The sequence below is a fragment of the Odontomachus brunneus genome, unplaced genomic scaffold, assembly GCF_010583005.1.
Source record: "Odontomachus brunneus isolate Ranch 3 - 2012 unplaced genomic scaffold, Obru_v1 Obru_scaffold_004, whole genome shotgun sequence".
Classification (NCBI taxonomy): domain Eukaryota; kingdom Metazoa; phylum Arthropoda; class Insecta; order Hymenoptera; family Formicidae; genus Odontomachus; species Odontomachus brunneus.
The window spans coordinates 2,408,699-2,427,880 of record NW_022639454.1 but is presented as its reverse complement, the minus strand read 5'-3'; the positions used below and the strand labels follow the sequence as shown (position 1 = coordinate 2,427,880).

At 41.8% G+C, this 19,182-nt stretch overlaps 2 protein-coding genes across 2 annotated transcripts in view; both read left to right on the top strand.

Annotated features, from left to right (window-relative positions):
* Window positions 1-19,182, top strand: part of LOC116845915 — a 71,055-nt gene that overhangs the window by 33,391 nt on the left and 18,482 nt on the right. Inside the window, exons 5-6 of the mRNA XM_032819170.1 lie at window positions 10,748-11,787; window positions 13,183-14,716. Of these exons, the coding sequence (XP_032675061.1) occupies window positions 10,748-11,787; window positions 13,183-14,716 (2,574 nt within the window). The remainder of the gene's footprint in view (window positions 1-10,747; window positions 11,788-13,182; window positions 14,717-19,182) is intronic.
* On the top strand, window positions 1,671-9,356 carry LOC116847270 (zinc finger protein 135-like). The gene is made up of 2 exons (XM_032822090.1): window positions 1,671-1,896; window positions 7,839-9,356. Exons 1-2 carry the CDS (start codon window positions 1,829-1,831, stop codon window positions 9,211-9,213), a joined length of 1,443 nt encoding a protein of 480 aa, XP_032677981.1. The 5' UTR covers window positions 1,671-1,828; the 3' UTR covers window positions 9,214-9,356.

The following is a 19,182-nucleotide window of genomic DNA, read 5'->3' as shown; positions in this document are numbered from 1 at the left end:
GCAAGACCTTCGGCTGCCTCAGCTCACAGAAGATCCATCTGCTGACCCACGTCGGGGAACGACCCTACGTCTGCGATATCTGTGGTCAGAGCTTCACCCAACGGTCGCCGATGATGCTGCATCGAAAGAAGCATCCGGGTGTGCATCCGCCGCCGCCACCCATCAAAATTACGAATCTACTGCACGGTGTGCAAGACAAAATTATCGTGAACAAAAATGTCAAATAAATTGTATATGTGTGCGTTATTAGACAGACCACGTTTGGTGGCAGTGAGACACATTGCCACACAAAACGATCGTGGGCGATTTTTGTATCTTTCTAAAACGATTGGACGACACATGAAGTGTGAGAAGCAACGTGTATTGTAAATACCGTCTATGGTGGTGATTCTGTGACATAAGATAACGAGATTATGGGCGATTCTGAATACCAATTCAGTAAGGATTTGCAGTGCCGCCTTGTGATGAGAATCCTGAGGTCAGAGGATTTAATTCTCGAAAGTACACGCCATTGTGTTCGTGTAGGACCACCAAGTAATACTCGTATATCGAATTGACTTAGATTCATGAGTCATGCTGTTATGAGTGCAGATAGAGATGGAACATAGTTTCATTCCATCTCTATTTGTTGTAAATAGGTCGCAGGTGAGATATGATTTACTATTGTTAGAGATATTATATACCCGGTATTTCATATAACTTAATTTTATTTTTGATGAATATATATATATATATATATATATATATATATATTCAGCTTGATTCGCTCGTCGTTTAATTACATTTCGCTTCTGCACCTAAGTCTTCCAGTGTGCAAAGTTCAATATAAAGTACGCCAGCATTTTCACAAAATCGAATTCGATGACATTTGTTTTTGAAATATTGCATCCGGATACGGTGTGGATATTATTTTCCATTCAATTTCTTGATCAAAGTGAAATTTTTACGTGAGTTACAAATATGTATCTCGAGAAAGATTCTTGCCAGTTTTAGTTGCCTTCTATTTGTTTTATGCAATGTACAGCGTAAAATCGATGTAATATACTAAATAAAGACGTATGTTTTTAGTAAACGAATTTATTCATATTTATATATTACGAATGTAATGTAACATAAATGAAAGTCTTAACTTCTTGAAATTTTTCAGGCATTGTTATTGGTTTAAGCAGAAATGTATTTGATATATTTTCAAACTAAAATATAGCGGATAATTAATACATTTTAAAAGGAAATTCCAGATGTATGTGAAAATGTGCCAACTACTTTTATGATATATTTTCATACTACGGTGTATCTTCATATATTCTTTATATTTACGAAGAAAGTGCAGATAAACAATTTAATGCACAATGTGTTCGCTCAAAGACGATTGTAGTAAGTTGCCGTGTATTTTTAATACAAAATATTTTTAACGAAATGTATATATTTAACATTATGAATTTATATCATCGGATAATGATGTTTGGGTTGTTTAGGTGCTCGTCAACAGACAATGACATGAAGAAAAAGGTCATTTGCATCGTTGTGACAAAGAGCTGGCTAACATCGTCGGAGATGAAACAAGTTGCACGTGTTGAAGGATCATCATCTGCGAAGAGAGTTAATTCTTCTGCGGCTACGGGATCGCGACAGAAGAGCGCGATAGTCACCTCCCACGCAGCTTCGCTGAAGGAAAAGATACACTGCGACATTTGCGACGTAACCTTGCGGGAGTCGCAATACAAGAAACATCTTATAAAGCACAGTAGTCGTTACGATTTTCAGTGCGACGTTTGCAAGAAGAAGTTCAAACACAAGGTTAACATGAACGTACACAAAATGAAGATCCATGGAGAAGCGCCGACGTATAGCTGCCAGTATTGCGACTTCTCCACGATACACTCCTCCTACCTGCAGGTGAGTGCTCCTGCACGAAATTCATTGTTAGTTACAGAATTCAATTGGTATTGGCGTATTGCTTGTACTTTGAATTACTCGCATATTCTAATTCACGGCGTTTGAAGCAACTTTTACGTTTGCCACTTTTCTATACCACAATATGTTGTATCGTCGCAATTCGACGACGCGTTGAAGTATACACGAGGAGAAAACTATCTCCATTTGATCTTGCCTCGTTATTTCAACGTAAGACGATAATAGACAAGGCGATAACGCACCAGTGTGTTTTGCAGGTGCACTTCATGCGCAAACACACGGACAACTTTCACTACTCGTGCGACAAGTGCGACCGAAAGTTTCGGGTCAAAGCTGATTACACCAAGCATCTCATCACGCATGAAGACAACCCGTGTATTTGCGATGTGTGCGGCAGTGCATTGGCCAACAAGTTGGCCCTCTATTTTCACAAGAACTACAAGCACCGAGTGAAAGACACACGGTTTCAGTGTCCAGTGTGCAAGAAAAAGCTCCAGACGCAAAAGAACCTGGACAGTCACGTGCAGCAGCACAAGCAAAGATATATGTGCGAGGAATGCGGCATGGAGCTGACTCGCAAAACCTCTTTGAAAAGGCACATCAAGACACACACTGGTGAGAAGTCATATCTGTGCAACATCTGCGGAAAGGCTTTTGCTAGCGCGACCGGCCGTAAAGTGCATCTCCTCACACACTTGGAGGTTCGTCCCTACGTTTGCACGATATGCAAGAAAAGTTTCACTCAACGTCCCGCCTTATCCGTTCATTGGAAAAAGAAACATCCTGACATCACGGACGCGCCACCACCTGTTCGGATAAAGAATATTATCGAAACAATAACAGTCAAAGACACAAAGTGAACAAAGTAGATCTTTTATATTTGCAAAACTAGAAATGAAAATAGTCTACTACATTTTGTTTCGACGAGAGGAATCTAATGAAATAAACACACATCGTGTGTGTATCAAAAGTGATCATGTTTGTTAACTTTTCTTTTTTTTGTGTCTTGAGATATGATAATTTATTTTTTTTTTTATACATAACATTTCTTTATATGATATGTAATCGAGAACTTAACATTTGATTGTGATTATCGTCTCTATTAAGCTAATGTGATTGTGTATCAACAAGTACAGAACATTAAATGTAAAGAAAATCTATCGAAATATATGTGACACATATCTAATATTATAAAATATAATATGTAATTATCTTATATCTATATACTATTTAATATTTTGTTTAATGCAGTTTTCAGCGTTTCCTCCCACTTTTTAATAATTAATAAAACGGAATGTATCATTATCTTCTTAGTAACTACACAATTGAAGGATCATGTATCGATATTTTGGATGTAATTCTCTGTAATAATTTTTGTATATTGACTTTTATAATTCGTGTTTTAGGAGGTCTGTTGCTGATCAGAAAGATGAATTCGTGAAATTTCGTGTAACGTTGTGTCGAGAAAAAAATCGATATTTTCAACGATAAAGCAGCTGGAGCAATACAATTACAAATATAAAAACAAATTAGAAATATTGAGTTTGGAATTCAGTTGAAGATCTTTGAAGAGTGTAACGAAAAGTGAAAAGAAGATGGAAGATGTGGATATCAAACAGTTGTATAAAGCCGTCGTCTACAAGAAATTATCTCATCGGTGAGGCATATATGAAGAAAGATGCAACTTACAAAAAATTTTACTGATAAAAATTATATATACGTGCGATGCTTGTCAGGTAGTGTTTGTATAGAGTCCTGCGATACATCAAGAGCATCATTTGTAACATTATTTTTGTCTCTTCGAACATACAAAAGGAAATTCAAACACAATCACGACTTAAAGACTAAATCGTCTACAAGGAGATAAATTCCAATTCGCTGTTATAAGTACAACTATCACAGTGAAGAGCCACTTGAAATACATAAAGATCGCTTCAATGTGCGAGCGATGCGACAAAAGATTTAAGATGGAATGAAACTTCAGGTTCCATCTCGCGATATGCATAACAACTTCGAGCATGTATACATAGAAGAGTGACGAATGTAAACGAATACAAATTTCGTTGTGACAAGAGACTTCTGATGCAAAAAATCTGCGATCATGCGGTGACACGACAAAATCTACGATTGCAAGGAGTATAGCAAGATGAACCTCGAAGAGATATGTTATGAAAATTCGAAATCACATCACTGGAATTGACGAGTTTAATTTTATACATAATCGAATGTATCTGCTCGATATTATCTCAATATTACGCAAAAATAAATTGTGGACGAAACGACCAGATAGCATTTAAATTAGTTATAAGTTTATTTACGACTGAGGGATTATATTTGTAAAGCGATCTATTGTATTAAGTTATCTTCTATTAATGGTATTCTTTTTTTAATTTACACAAGAACTACATTTTTCTTGACGTAGCGTAAGTATGAATCTGAATCGTTTGTGTCGTTGGGAGCAATTTTAGTATCGTTCGCACGGTGCTCAATAAAGCTCTAGATTCGAAGGATTCTCAATAAACAACTCTAACCTAAGTCAAAAGGATATTAATAAAATTCGTGATCCTTGAATCACGAATTAGCTCCTCGAGAGCTTGAGATCGTAACTTTCTTGTAGAAACGACTTTTAAACCCCGAGTAAGTAGTGCTTGAAATGTCCAATTCCCCGAGATATCGTCGATACTAACCATTATATTCTGATATGTTTTAGAGCACGAAACCGCAGCAAGAAGATCTTGCAGACGGACTCTTCCGGTTGCTTTATTGTTGGAAAAGACTCGATACCCATGAGATTGTGGCAGCACACCGACGCCTGCGGTAAACTGCACTATTCGTTGGTACCGGCATCAGACCACGCTGCTAAAGCCGAGGAAGATATCAGCGTGCTTAGATCGCCGTCTTTGACCTGCATTAAAATCGAGGAATCGGAGGACCAGTCGAGCGGTCAGAAAAGCAGCGACTACGCCGTCAGTCGTCACATGGGTTCATCGATGCACTCGCACAAAGTGATCGTTGACGGGTATGCCTGTGACAAGTGCGGTATGAAGTTTCCTATGCGATCTATGCTGAAACGCCATAAGATCACGCACAATGTACAATTGTGGATTCGCGGAAGGCACTCCAAGTTGAAGCACACGCAGCGACTACGAGCTTGCAGACGAGTTGGATCTTCAAAGGTGTGCAAACGTCTTGAACGAATGAAGCACGTGTGCGCATTTTGCGATTTCGGCTGTAACAGATCGACGATTTTGGCCGCGCATGTGAAAAAGAAGCATATAGATAAGCATGACACGAAGGCAAACCCGAAGAAGCAACAGCAGCTTAGCTGCGCGATCTGCGGTCACGAGTGTTCGAACCAAGAGAATCTCAACAGGCATATGTCGAAGCACCGAAGCAAAAGCACGACGAGCTTCGCCTGCAATTTGTGCGACTTTAAATGCAAGAGGAGCACCACTCTAGCGTCCCATTTGGCCCGTAATCATAAGAAATCCAAGAAAGACCCGAACACGTGCGCGAGCAAGAGCACGAGACGCAGAACGACAAAGTGCAATCACACATCGCCGAAGAAGGTCAGTCCGCCGGTTGCTTGCTCGTACAATCGCGAGGTAGCTAAGAAGGTAGTCACTTCTCAAGAGAATTCCGAACTGGTGATCAAAGAGGAAGTTGGCACTGAGGATTGCAGCGAGGTGTTGACGGTCGATGCGACGAAGGAGAGCGATGTCCAGAAGAGTGTCGAGGTGCACTGCGACCTTTGTGACTTCACGTGCTCGAAGAAGAGCACTTTGTACTCGCACAAACGCCGACACAAAGTGGAAAACGAAGTGTTTGCGTGCAATGAGTGCAGCTTCAAGACCATCAAGAAGTCTTCCCTGTATTCCCACATTAAACGCAAGCACAAAGAGCCGCGGTCATGCGGCGGCGTCAGCGGTAGCGGCGACGCACAGCAGCCCGAGCTGTTCTACTGCAACCAGTGCGATTACAAGAATAAAAACAAGTACGAGCTGAAAGTGCATATGGCGCGCAAGCACTCGGACGACTTTAAGTTCTCCTGCGAGACCTGCGGCAAGAAGTTCAAAGTCAAGGGCGACCTCACCAACCATATCCGCTTCAGCCACCGGGAGCAGCCGGTCATCTGCGACGTCTGCGGCAAGACCTGCCTGAACAGCAACTCCCTCTACGTGCATCAAAAGTTCGCGCACTACAAGGCCAAATACGAGTGCCAAGTGTGCAAGAGGCGGATGGTCAGCCAGGAGAATCTTAACGAGCACATGCTCCGGCAACACGAGCGGCGTGAGAACGTGGTGTGCGAGGAGTGCGGTAAGACCTTCTCGCGGAACAGCAGGTTGAAAGTGCACATGAGGATCCACACCGGCGACAAGCCGTACAACTGCACCGTCTGCAACAAGTCGTTCGCGCGCAGGACCGCGCTCAAGCAGCATCTGCTCATTCACACCGGCATCAGGCCGTACGTATGCGACATTTGCGGCAAAGCCTTCACGCAGAAGCCGGGTCTCATCAGCCACAGGAAGTCGCATCCGGGCTCGCATCCGCCGTTGCCGCGTGTGCTCATCGACCATATCTTGAATGACGTGATGAACGCCTGACAGAGTGATTGAGCGTCGACGTGAAGAGCCCGCGTGCGTGCAGTCCCGCGATACGAATCGTGCACGCATAGTCGTGCGCTTGCGATCATAACTCTATGTGGAAAAGTGTGTCTATGTAATCGACATTCTCTTGTCACGCGATATCGAACGATGGCACGGCAATTTTTTATCAGGTGATACGATAGCTAGGAGGAATGACGATGATATATATGTGTATGCATGCCTGTCGTTCGACAAGAAAAATATTGAGAAATGTCGCTCGCGAGGGAACTTCCGATTGCCATATGAGAGTGCAAATGAGAGTCCTTGACATATACCTTTTTGTATCACGTTGTCTGGTAATGGCATGCATTTTTCCGCAGGATATAATAAACATATACGCGTGTCTTTTCGTATATGTAGATTCGTTACTTCGTTTATAGTTATGGATTTTCTATCGCTGGTTTGTTTAATTTGTTTATTACGCGTTGTGTTATAATTCCACAGAATTATTGGTAGTCAAAGATCCCGAGAAGGATTTCGCTGCCGTATCATACTCGTAGCATGAGATTGGTTATTGTAATCTCATTTATGCTCGATCATCTTTTGTTAACTTATTTGTAAGTTGTTTCTTATGTTTTTTTTTTTTTTTACGAGGAAACATTCGTATTCCGGGTGTCTACATAAAATCGTAGCGAGCATTCGATTGTAATGCAATAGACGTAATCGCAAGAGGAGGGTGCTTAGATCTTAATATTTGTACGGCACATATTTTCCTAGAACATCGCCTCTGGTACCCTAAGCTTAATTATTTCTTTTTATACATATATGTGATCATAATTATTACTGTATATGTGATTAGCTGTGTAATCGAGAGAGAGGGGGAGAGAGAGAAAAAGTGTGTGTGAGAGAAAGAATGTATGCGTGTGATTTAAATATTCTCCAAATGTGTATTACGAATTTCCATATGTTATTACGAAAGTTGTCTATTGTTGTTAGTGCGAAGAACACAACTGTGACTGTCATCATCGCATTGTTTGCGGCTACAATTTCCTCCTACAACTTCGGAGGATTATTGGAGGATAATGTATAAATGATTATCAAAATCCAAAATACTCTCGTTATATTTTACATAGAACATACTCCTGAATCCATTTGTGTCAATCAAAAAAAAAAAAAAAACACTTCCCTCATTCCCAGCACATTAAGTATCGAACGTCTGCATTATGTTTCGAAAAAACTAAATCGCAAAAATAGAAACGCCGTTCTATATTGGCCTCTCAACGAGAATGAACACCCAACCAGTAGAATACCCAACTAACTGTGCTGTATGATTTTCAGGGTCTTAAACGGAAACGGATATTTTCTGTATGGCAAAGAATCTATTCCGATGCTGCCGTGGCAGATTGTTGATCTGGAGGGCAATCCCTATTATGCCTTCCTTCCAGCGAATGAAATACCAAAGACCGAGGAGAAAAGTCAACTCAATTCCAAGCCACCCCCTCCCGACATGTTGGACGTCGTTGTCGACGATACCGAGGAAGCCATCGTAGTCACGTCGGACAATGATATGACTTACACGGATTCGTTAGGCAATTTCTACACTATGAAGATAAAAGATGAAACTACGAAGGACGGACCTTTCGTAGACGAAAACGAGTTTGACAATGACGTCTACACCTGCGAGGACTGCAACATTTGCTTCCCGGTGTTGCAGATGTTGAAGCAGCACAGAAGAACAATGCATATGGAGAAGATGCCGCGGTACAAGTGTAAGTTGTGCCCTAAGATCTGCCGTAGTTCAATCGCGTTCAGGATGCATATGAATCTGGAGCACAACAAAGAACAGAACACGGACGAGCAGAATACAGACGAACAGAATACAGACGAACAGAATATAGACGAGCAGAACACAATAAGCGTGGAAAAGCAGTCTGAGATATATCGCTGCGACTTTTGCAATTACGAGACTATCAACAAGTCGACCTTCAAATCGCACATCAATAGGAAGCATTCAGCGTTACTCAGGAGCAACAAGCGAAAAGGCGCCGCCGAACCGGAGGAGTACACGTGTGACGGATGCAGTTTCAAGTGTCAAAGCAAACGTCGGCTGAAGGAGCATCTTGAGCGTAAGCATTTGTCCGAGTACAAGTACAGCTGCGAATACTGCAGCAAGAAGTTCAAGGTCAGGAGCGACATGAGGCTGCACGTACGCTTCAAGCACAAGGAAGGCCCGTTAGTGTGCGACGTGTGCGGCAAGACCTGCTCCAACAGCAACTCGCTCTACGTGCACCAGAAGTGGGCGCACTTCAAGCCCAAATACGAGTGCAAGATCTGCAAGCGGCGCATGGTCACGCAGAAGAACCTCGACCAGCACATTCTGCTGCAACACAAGTGCAAAGAGAGTTTCGTCTGCGAGGAGTGCGGCAAATCGTTCTCAGAGAACCACCGACTAAAACAGCACATGATGACACACACCGGCGACCGGCCGTTTGATTGCCACATCTGCAACAAGGCTTTCTCGCGCAGGACAGCCTATAGGCAACATCTGCTGATTCACACGGGCAAACGGCCGTACGTCTGTGATATCTGCGGAAAGAGCTTCACGCAGAAGCCCGGATTGATTTGCCATCGCAAGTCGCATCCGGGTGTGCACCCACCTCTACCGGTAGTGTACATAGATCACATCCTTAACGATTTCATGAAGAACAAGTGATCGCGCGAGAGAGTGTCGTGTTAACGCGAATGCTGCAAAAGAAAATTCGCGATAATTTGACTGTTTTTTTATTCAAAACGAGATTGCTTATTTCACACTTCATTTTAATGCCGCAGATTGCAAGGAAAATAAGAGAAAGCGAAATATTATATTGTATAATAATATATAATATACATATATATATATACATACATACATATATATATATATATATATATATATATATATATATATATATGTATGTATATGTATGTATATTATATATTATTATTATAATGTTTTAATTTTGCATCAATAAAATGGAATGCTGGAATTAATCAGATCTATACCCAAACAGCACACGATATCCTATGGGCATTCCGTGGATGTCCTCAGGACATCCAGAGGAGATTTGTGCTGTCTGGGATATAAAATTGTTATTTAAAAATAAATATTTTTAAATAAAAAAAGTTAACGTACTCTATGCACACACAACATTACATATATATTATCCTATATAGTGTGATAAATAGCAGAATGTATTTTAATAAAAAAAGAGAATACAAAAATATTAATGTCGATTTATTTGCGAACTAATATTTATTTTTTTTCTCATGAAATTTTATCAATTAATATTAATTACAGTACATATAATTTCGATTTTAATAAATGGTAGTAATTTCGCTATCTTTATAAATCTATGTTATTTTACATGACACAGGAATAGTAAATAACAGGACTAAGAATTGTAAGTACAAAAAGTTATATGTAATTGAAATCTGCGTATAAGGATTAATATACCTAGAAGGAGTTTCAGGTGCGCTTGCTGCAACAGAAGATTCGTATTTTTCTATTGTAAGTTATGTTAATAACTTAATGAAGAATCATGCTTTCGCATCGTTATTGCCTCAAGACAGCGTAAGTGTAATTGGTTTAATCTATTTTTACGCAAGACCACTTTTGTAACACTTTTCTCCTAATTCTATTTCAGGAAGATCACTCGTGTTATTTTGAATGTGTCCATGGAAAACACTTTATGTTCTTAACAAGAAATCTATAACCAACTTTATTACCTATGCAACTTTATTTATGATTAATTATTAAAAATTATATATGTAAGATTTAGGAATATCGAGAAGGATATACAGTGAATCATGAAGAAACTTTAATAAAGATATTCTCTCAAATATTTTCAGCAATATTTTTAACTTAATTTCGAATGTTATAAGAAAGGATTCTTTTACTGAAACGTTGTGTGCTGTCTAACGATCTTTGGTATCGAAAACGCCAACGCGAAGCTGTCTTTGCATACGATATGTTTGACGTTTCTCTGTGTACTTGATGTTTCTCTGTGTGAAATAAATATGTCGTAATAATACTGCATCCTAAACATCCTGCACTGACAATTCCCATTTTTCCGTACAGAAAGTTGAAAATATTTTTAACATTTATAGCAATGTCTTCGAAAATTTTAGTTTCGAATGTAAGTAGTCAAATATACGTAAGCTCGCCAACTGCGGAACCGTAATAAAGATGTTTCTTCGTGCTGTTTTAGGGTGACCATCATCACGGACGTCAGCGATGCGACGACGCAGACTCGAGAGGAATCGCCTGTTGTCAAAGAACAGAAGACATCTTCGGAGAAAAAAAATTGCAAAAAGCAGGACTTCGCCTGCGACGTTTGTTCCAAACGACTCAAGACCAAGTATTTGCTAAAGCTACATAAACGCACGCACGCGACGGAACGTGTGCCAAGTGCGAAGAAGAGGCCCGCGTTGTCTCGTAATCAGGAGGCACTCTCCTGCCTAACCTGCGACTTTCGGTGCAATAAGAGGTCCACGATGATCGCACATCTGTCCGAGCACGAAAAAGAGTCCACAACCACCACTGTCATCGCTATCACTCCCGCCCCCGCCCCCATCACCACCACCACCACCACCACCACAACCACTATCACCACTAGTACTACCAGCAACATCAACACGATGAACAGTGACAAGCAAGAGCTCACGTGCATCGTCTGCGGGGTGGTGTGCGCTCGCAAGGAGACTCTGAGATCGCACTTCGTGCGCAAGCACACGCAGCAGTACAGCTACTCGTGCGAGCACTGCGGCAAGGAGTTCAAGATCAAGGGCGACCTCACCACGCACACCCGACTGAATCACCGCGAATCGCCGGTGATATGCGACGTCTGTGGTAAGACTTGCCGTAACAGCCACAGTCTGTACACTCATCAGAAGCACGCGCACTACAAGGCGAAGTACGAGTGTCCGCTGTGCCATCGGCGCTTGGTCACGCAGGAGAACCTGGACCAGCACATGCTGACGCAACACGAGAGGAAGGAGAAATCCGTGTGCGAGGAGTGTGGCAAGACCTTCTTTGAGAATTACGACCTGCGGAAGCACATGAGAATCCACACCGGCGACAAGCCATACAACTGCACCGTTTGTAGCAGAGCTTTCGCCAGACACAGCAGCCTCAGTCAGCATCTCCTGCTGCACACCGGCGAGCGCATTTACGCGTGCGACGTCTGCGGCAAGTCCTTCGCGCAGAAGGCCGGCCTCATCTGCCACCGAAAGATCCACTCGGGCACTTTGCCACCGTTGCCGGTGATACATATCGATCACATCCTAAAGGAATTCATCAAGAAATAAGAGACTGCGAGGTCGAACGGCAACAACGACAACGACGACGACGATGATGATGTGCCTTATGTTTCGAGAATGTTTATTCTTTTTTTTTTGCCTTTTTTTGTTTTGTTCCACTTGACAAAGTGGACTTATTGACGATCAATAAGCTCGTCTAATTTACGATTATGTGCAACTAGGTACTGCATCGGACTTGATTAGTCGTTGAAAAAGGAACATTGATACTTAGCACGAAACATTTGTCTGTGACATGGCGTTGACAATGATAAACATGGAAATATCAAATGGACGTAGCACTTTCACTTGTAGTTGCAGAAAATATGTTAGACGATACGGTTTGCGGGATCATAGATATGTTAAATATAAGAAGTTATTATGAATCTTTTTGCGATATCGCGTGTACGAGAAAAGATGCTTCTGATCATCCATTTGGTCTTTTTAATACATGCATTATTCCATCAAGCATGCATTTACATTTGGCGCAGTATATTTTAGCTTAGATATTATTTTAGTGAAATCCTTATATACAAGAAACACATCATCCTCAGGATGTAGAATTCCACAAAAACGTTTATAATATCTGAATTCTCGTTACTTTGAAAATTCTATGATTTATTCTATGATCAAAGCTGCGTTCTGCTGAAAAATCGACATGTGCATATATATATATATATATATTTGTGAAACAGTTGTATAAAATTTTTTGTAATAACGGTATTTATGAATCTTATTTCGTAAAGCCTACTTGACTATTGATTAGTAAGGGTTAAGTATCGTAGCTTTATAGATCTAAAGAGGATACATTATTTATATGTGCGAAACAGATTCATATTTTACTGTTATTCATGTTGAATATCAACCCGCCGCTGTTCGTTCTTCCATTTATTTTTTACCGCTACGATATTATAAGTTACTTAGAAATGCTAATTACGAGAAAAATATATATGTTTCTAAGAACTTTTAATAAATACATCATTGGTTATGTATACTAAGTGTGCGTATGTAATGACACTTTATTCGATTGATATTTTTTCTTTTATTTACGAATTTTCCCTGTTTTATGATGGCAGTTTCGTAGCTAATGCGGTTAACGCAACGGCCTGCGATGCTGATCTGCGAGAAAGGTAGTTTTAGCTTTTTACTTGTGAGTACCATGACTGATCTGATCTATAGCTTTAAATACATACACGATAAGTTAAGTAAGATTTCATATCGTAGAAATTACATGGCGAGACAGCGGTAAATCGCCCGGAATGGAAACGATTTACAGCCAACATGATAGTTTCAGTTCTTAGTAATAATCGATCTATCCTTTAATGTTTCAGGTATGACGAGGGCAACAACAATCCTCGCGGTATTTTCATCTTTGATAAAGAATCGGTGGTAATGAAGAAATGGCAGATTCTGGAGTTCGACGGCAAACCGTATTATGCGTTTGTGCCCGAGGAGGAAGACATGCCATTGCCAGATGAAGAAGAAGTGCCGGAGCAAATAGAGCAATTAGATGACGAACTAGAGGATGAAACCACCGACCTCGGTTTGAAACAGGAACTAGTCTTCGATGGAGAAACTTACTACGACTCCATGGAGGAGAAACTGTATGAGAATGATAACATCTTCAATGGAAACGCCGACGAAAAGAAGGAGAGTCAAAACATAAAGCCTATTATGTACAACGGCGTCAAGGAGAGCAACAAATCGAACATGGGAGATTTATATCAGGTGAAAGTGCAGGGTAGCGTGGTGACTCTCGAGAAGCTCACATCCACGGAGGAGATAGTGGAGGAGCAAGTGGAGGCGACAAAGGGGACTGAGGAATATCAAACGGAGGACTACGACTACGAGGTGGCGGAGGTGGCGGACATCGAGTATCTCGAGGATGAAGTAATTGAAGAGCCCAGCATCAACGACACCAGCGAATCACCCGCAAAAGCGACTGAAAAGTCACCGAGCTCCAGTGGTGCGCTCAAGTGTAGGGTATGCTCGGAGACGTTCACGTCCGAGATAGCCTTCAGGAAGCACGTGGCGTGGACGCACAAGAAGAAGGTGTGCATCAAGGAGGACGGTGCTTACATATGCGCCGTGTGTGATTACAGGACGTTGAAAAAAAGTCTGTTCGCCGCGCATCTTGAGAGGAAGCACGAGACCTGGTCGAGGAAGCGGCAGAACACCATGGTATTCCCATGCGCGGCTTGCGGTTTCGTATGTAGATCCAAGCATTCCCTGCAGTCACACTTCATTCGGAAGCACACGGACCGCTACGAGCATCAGTGTAATTTCTGTTCGAAGAAATTCAAGGTCAAGGGTGACCTCACCAACCATATACGGTTCCATCACAAGGAGAAGCCGGTCAAGTGCGACGTGTGTGACAAGCTCTGCTTGAACAGCGGCTCCTTATACGTCCACCAGAAATGGGCTCACTACAAGCCAAAGTACGAGTGCCACATCTGCAAGAGACGCATGGTAACGCAGGAGAACTTAGACCAACATTTGTTGACGCAGCACGAGAAGCGCGACAAGATAGTGTGCGCGGAGTGTGGCAAGACGTTCACCAAGAAGGACTCTTTTAAGCGCCACATGGTAGTGCATACCGGTTGTAAGCCTCATTCCTGTTTGATCTGCAACAAACCGTTTGCCAGACGGTCACAGTTACGTCAGCATTTGCTGATCCATACCGGCAAACGGCCGTTTGTCTGCGACATTTGCGGCAAAGCGTTCACGCAAAAGCCGGGCTTGATCTGCCACCGGAAGACTCATCCCGGGCCGCACCCGCCGTTGCCTGTGATGCCGATCGCGGACATCGTTAAAGAGTTCACGGATGGATATGTGCAGGAGATTAACGCGCGTGAGAGCGGCGAGAGGATCGAAGAGGAAGTGTGAATATCCCGGCCGTTGTCGAGTTGCCGTCGAGCGTGAGTCTGAGTGTGTACGCATACCTCAGAGTTCTATTTCTTATTGATGTAACAACAAGAATGTATGACTCGTTGCACGCCGTAAGTGACGAAATTCATTAGAATTCTCTTGCTTTGTCGAGGGCGTTACGCACCTCGGCATTGTCAAACGGCGATTCTTGAACAGCGTATATATGAAGTAATTGTGAAATATTTGCCTCCACTTCTCCTCCGATGAAACTTGAACGAAATTATCTCTGATTACGCGTGAAACCATGTCCATTATCACTGAGAAACGAGCATCCCGCTACACACATCGTCAATGAATCTGAACAAGCGACATTTACATTGTGAATTTTAATTACCGCCCGATACTTTCAAGATATTATTGAAAGGTAACTTGACGTAAGAGACAGATTGTTCTCGCGATACATATACATAATGAAGTGCAGAATAAAACGTGTACTTGTGTGTGATTTTGACATTTCCGTGAGTATCGGATACTTGTATGCGAAATTGAATAAAGCAAAAGTAGAGATATACATTGTATAGGACGGTGTGATTAAACTATTGTAAATTACAGATTTCTAAAAGGAATTAATTAAAGGGGAGCACACTCTTGTCTGTTCCGCGTTTAACACTTGCCTGTTCAACACTTTAATTTGGTATCAATCATATAAATATTTGGAAAAAAGAAGTTAAAAGCTGAGCTCAGCAGAATCATCTTTGTGTAAAAGTGATTCTTTTACAACTACAAAAATTCTCAGAGAAATACTGTAATAATCCTTTATTTCTTTAAGATCTATCGCCAAAATTTTATTTTTACTTCCTAATTCAACATTTTCTACTGAAAAAAAAAAAATTATAAAGTAGCAAAATTCTTTTAAGAAAAACTTTTATATGCGTTGGAGATATTTGTCCGTGTAGTAAAATAATTGATGGTATAACGACAAGATGTACAATTGTTCTACACATAACTTAAATTTCTGCAACTATTGTATAGTAAGCCACTTTTTGTTATTCAAAGTTCTTGTTATTTTGTATGGAGAAACAATTAACTTTTCGTACCATTGCCACTTTCTTCACGCTCCCAATCTGCCAATCGTTCGTGCATAAATTTTTAAAATATACAAGATATTTTATCAATGTAAAACTTTATTATGTTATTATATCATGTAATAACATAATCAAGCATGCATTCCATGCATTGTCTTCTCCATACATTGTATACATGTTCTCTGAAATATATTGCTTATCAGTTTAGAAATAATAACACATAATTCTTCGTGTGAGGAACAAAAGGAGGAAACGTACGTCACAGAGTTATTTTTTCTAAGACAACTGCGTTCACATACAATACACTTACACACAACAAACACACACACAGATTTCCGTTTAAAATAAATATTTTCAACAGCACGGATCTCTGTGTAAATTACCTTTGAAAGCGACAATTTACTAAAGTGCAACTAGTATATATTTTTATATATATTTATGAGCATGATTTCTCGTTGTCAGATTGATTGTTTTATTATAGTTAAGGACATGATGAATCTCGCTGTGAAAGCGAACACTGAGAGGTTTTTCAAAGATAATTGAAATGTCCTAGAACGTTATGTAAAATCTCAATACGAGATAAGTATATTTTTTACATTAACTGTTGTTACACGGAGTCTTCAATAATTAATGTCTCTCTTGAAATTTTCAGGAGCGCAAGCTATATGGTAAAAATTGAGGTAGAAGATTTTATTGTGGAGCCTCCGCCGCAGTACGACATGGTGTATTGCGCGAAAGAATTCGCAATGAACCACCCAAACGGAGTAAAAGACGAATCTGAAAATTCGGACGTCACAACGTTTTCTTTACAAATGTTCGAGAATTCTATTCGAATGACAAACAAGTCTCCAGGAAATGAGGTCGAGTGTTCAGCAACTTCCATGAACTTGTCGCAGCCAAGTAATCATGCAGGCGACTACCATCATTTCTACAAACATTGCGATCAGCTGAAGGACAAGCTACACCAACACGTGGAGCAAATGCACATGTCTAACAGCCGATCAAACTTCAACTGCGAGTCGCTACAGCAGCATAGCGAGCTGCACAAGCATTATGAGCAGATCAAGTGTCCGATATGCAACAAGATCTACTTAAACGGCAACGTCATGAGACAGCACATGAGAATCCTCCACAACGCATACACCCCCGGATCATACATCTGCACGGTCTGTGGCAAGTCTTTCATCAACAAGTGCTCGTACGAGAAACATCTGCGCGCACACACGAAGCCCCAGATATACACCTGCAACATCTGCGATAAAAAATTCATCCAAAAATCGCATCTGACTAGACATTGGAACAGACATCCGGGCTACCGTCGCTCTTTACGATATTTACAAATGATGTCATGAAGGATCTGCCGAAGTGGACGAAGAAAAAGTAACGCAAGATGTTCGAGATCTTTGGATAGATTTTCATCCGAAGGGATTCGCGAAGAATTCACGACATAGAAAAGGAGATTATGTGCGTGCGTGTGTGTGTATGTGTGTTTGTGTGTTGAGAAAAAATTTTGTAACGAATAAATAAGTTTTGTAATGTAAATTACTTTTCTACGATTTATTTATGAAGACTTATTATTTTATGCAGAATGAAAACTTATTTGCTTGAATTCTTGAAGTAAAATGCGTTGAGTGCACGCGCTCATTACGTTTCTGCCAACACGTGTGTAACTTCATGTAGTCAGCACATTGACAGCGTGCAATGGTTGTATCTGCCGGTTGTCCGAATCAGCTGCGAGTGTTACTTGCGCTGCAAAAAACGCTTTTCCGTTCGCGGTACGATAATTGAAAATGATCGTTTTGAGATGTTCCTTTAGGATATGTAAGTGCGCATTAATATGTAACAGTACGGAGGTTTATCTTTATTTCTGCGCAAAATAACGAGGCCGCTTTTAATTCAGAGCGATGAGTGTTTTCTACTGTGGACAGTAGCGACTTGATGATATAGGTAGTATCCCCTGATTAACCTTTTTTTCTGCTGCAAACAGTCGTCTTCAATTATGTAGTATTGGCGTTTTGAACTTGCTGTAACACTTTTAACGAAGATACGTAAATATATATTAAAATATCAGACTGACGAAACTGTCATGATTAACGGACCTTTGCATAATCGCCGTGTACTCTTTGAGACTCTCTTTGCAAAACATTCAACTCCTATTATATTTTCCGCAAACGTCGGCTGTAATTGAAGTGTTTTCGAGCAAAGCGCATACATTGTTGAAGAAAGAAATTTGGAAAAAAGGCATTCCTTACATCCCCGAACGTACAATGACGAGAATGTTTTTTTTTCTGTTTTAGGTTTCATTTGCTGCAGATCAACGACATCAAGATCGAGGGATCGCACATGTCCCATGCGTTTTTGGCCAGGATGGCGAACGCCGGCGTGGCGAGCACTCTAGGTGGTAGCAAGGAGAACAAGAGAGCAATGAGGAAGTCACCGCACCTGCATTACGCTTGTGACATCTGCACCTTCTTCTGCCGCACGAAAGGGAGCCTGAGGAAGCACGCGCAGCTACACAGGAACACGTGTAGAATATGCGGCGAACGCTTTGCCACGACCGACAAGCTGGAGATTCACATGGTGCTGAATCACGGCGAGGCCAAGTACTCGTGTCAGCTCTGCTACACCGTCACCTGGAACGTGGCGGACATGACGGAACACTTCTCCGCGAGACACTTGGACTCGACCCACAACAACTGCAGCATCTGTAACAAGGAGTACCGATCGAAAATCGGCATACAGAGGCACATGTACAAACACCACTGCAGCGTTTCCGTGGCGTGCACCATCTGCAGGCGCATCTACAAAAGCGTAAGCGCTCTAAAGACGCACACCAGGCTGGTGCACCTCAAGTCCGGCTACCAGTGTGGGATCTGCAAACGACGCGTTGCCACCGCGGCGTCCCTGGAGGCGCACATGCGTCGGCACGAGAACACGGGACAGCCGACGAACCCTGAGACATATGTGTGCACCACCTGTGGCGAGTCCTTCCTCAACAAGCGCGACCTCAAGAGCCACGTAGTCAGTCACGGCAGGGTCAAGCCGCACGTCTGTCCGGTCTGCCGGAAGGCCTTCGAGGAGCGGCGCGTGCAGGTGCAGCACATACTGACGCACATGAACACGCCGTTGTACGTGTGCGACGTATGCGGGATGAAGTACTCGCGGAGGGCCACCCTCGTGCGTCACAGGAGCACGCATCCTGGACCGCTCGGCGCGCTACCGGAGATCCCGGTGACGGACATTGTGACTGAGTTCGTGAAGAATTACCTAAACGAGAGCAAAAACATGGCGAATTCATAGTTTGAGTTCAGCGAGACCGTTGTTTTTCACATAGTTCCGCAACGCGAGTTTTCTTTTAGCCCTGGGTTGATCCTCCGTGACCAGCGAGATACTTA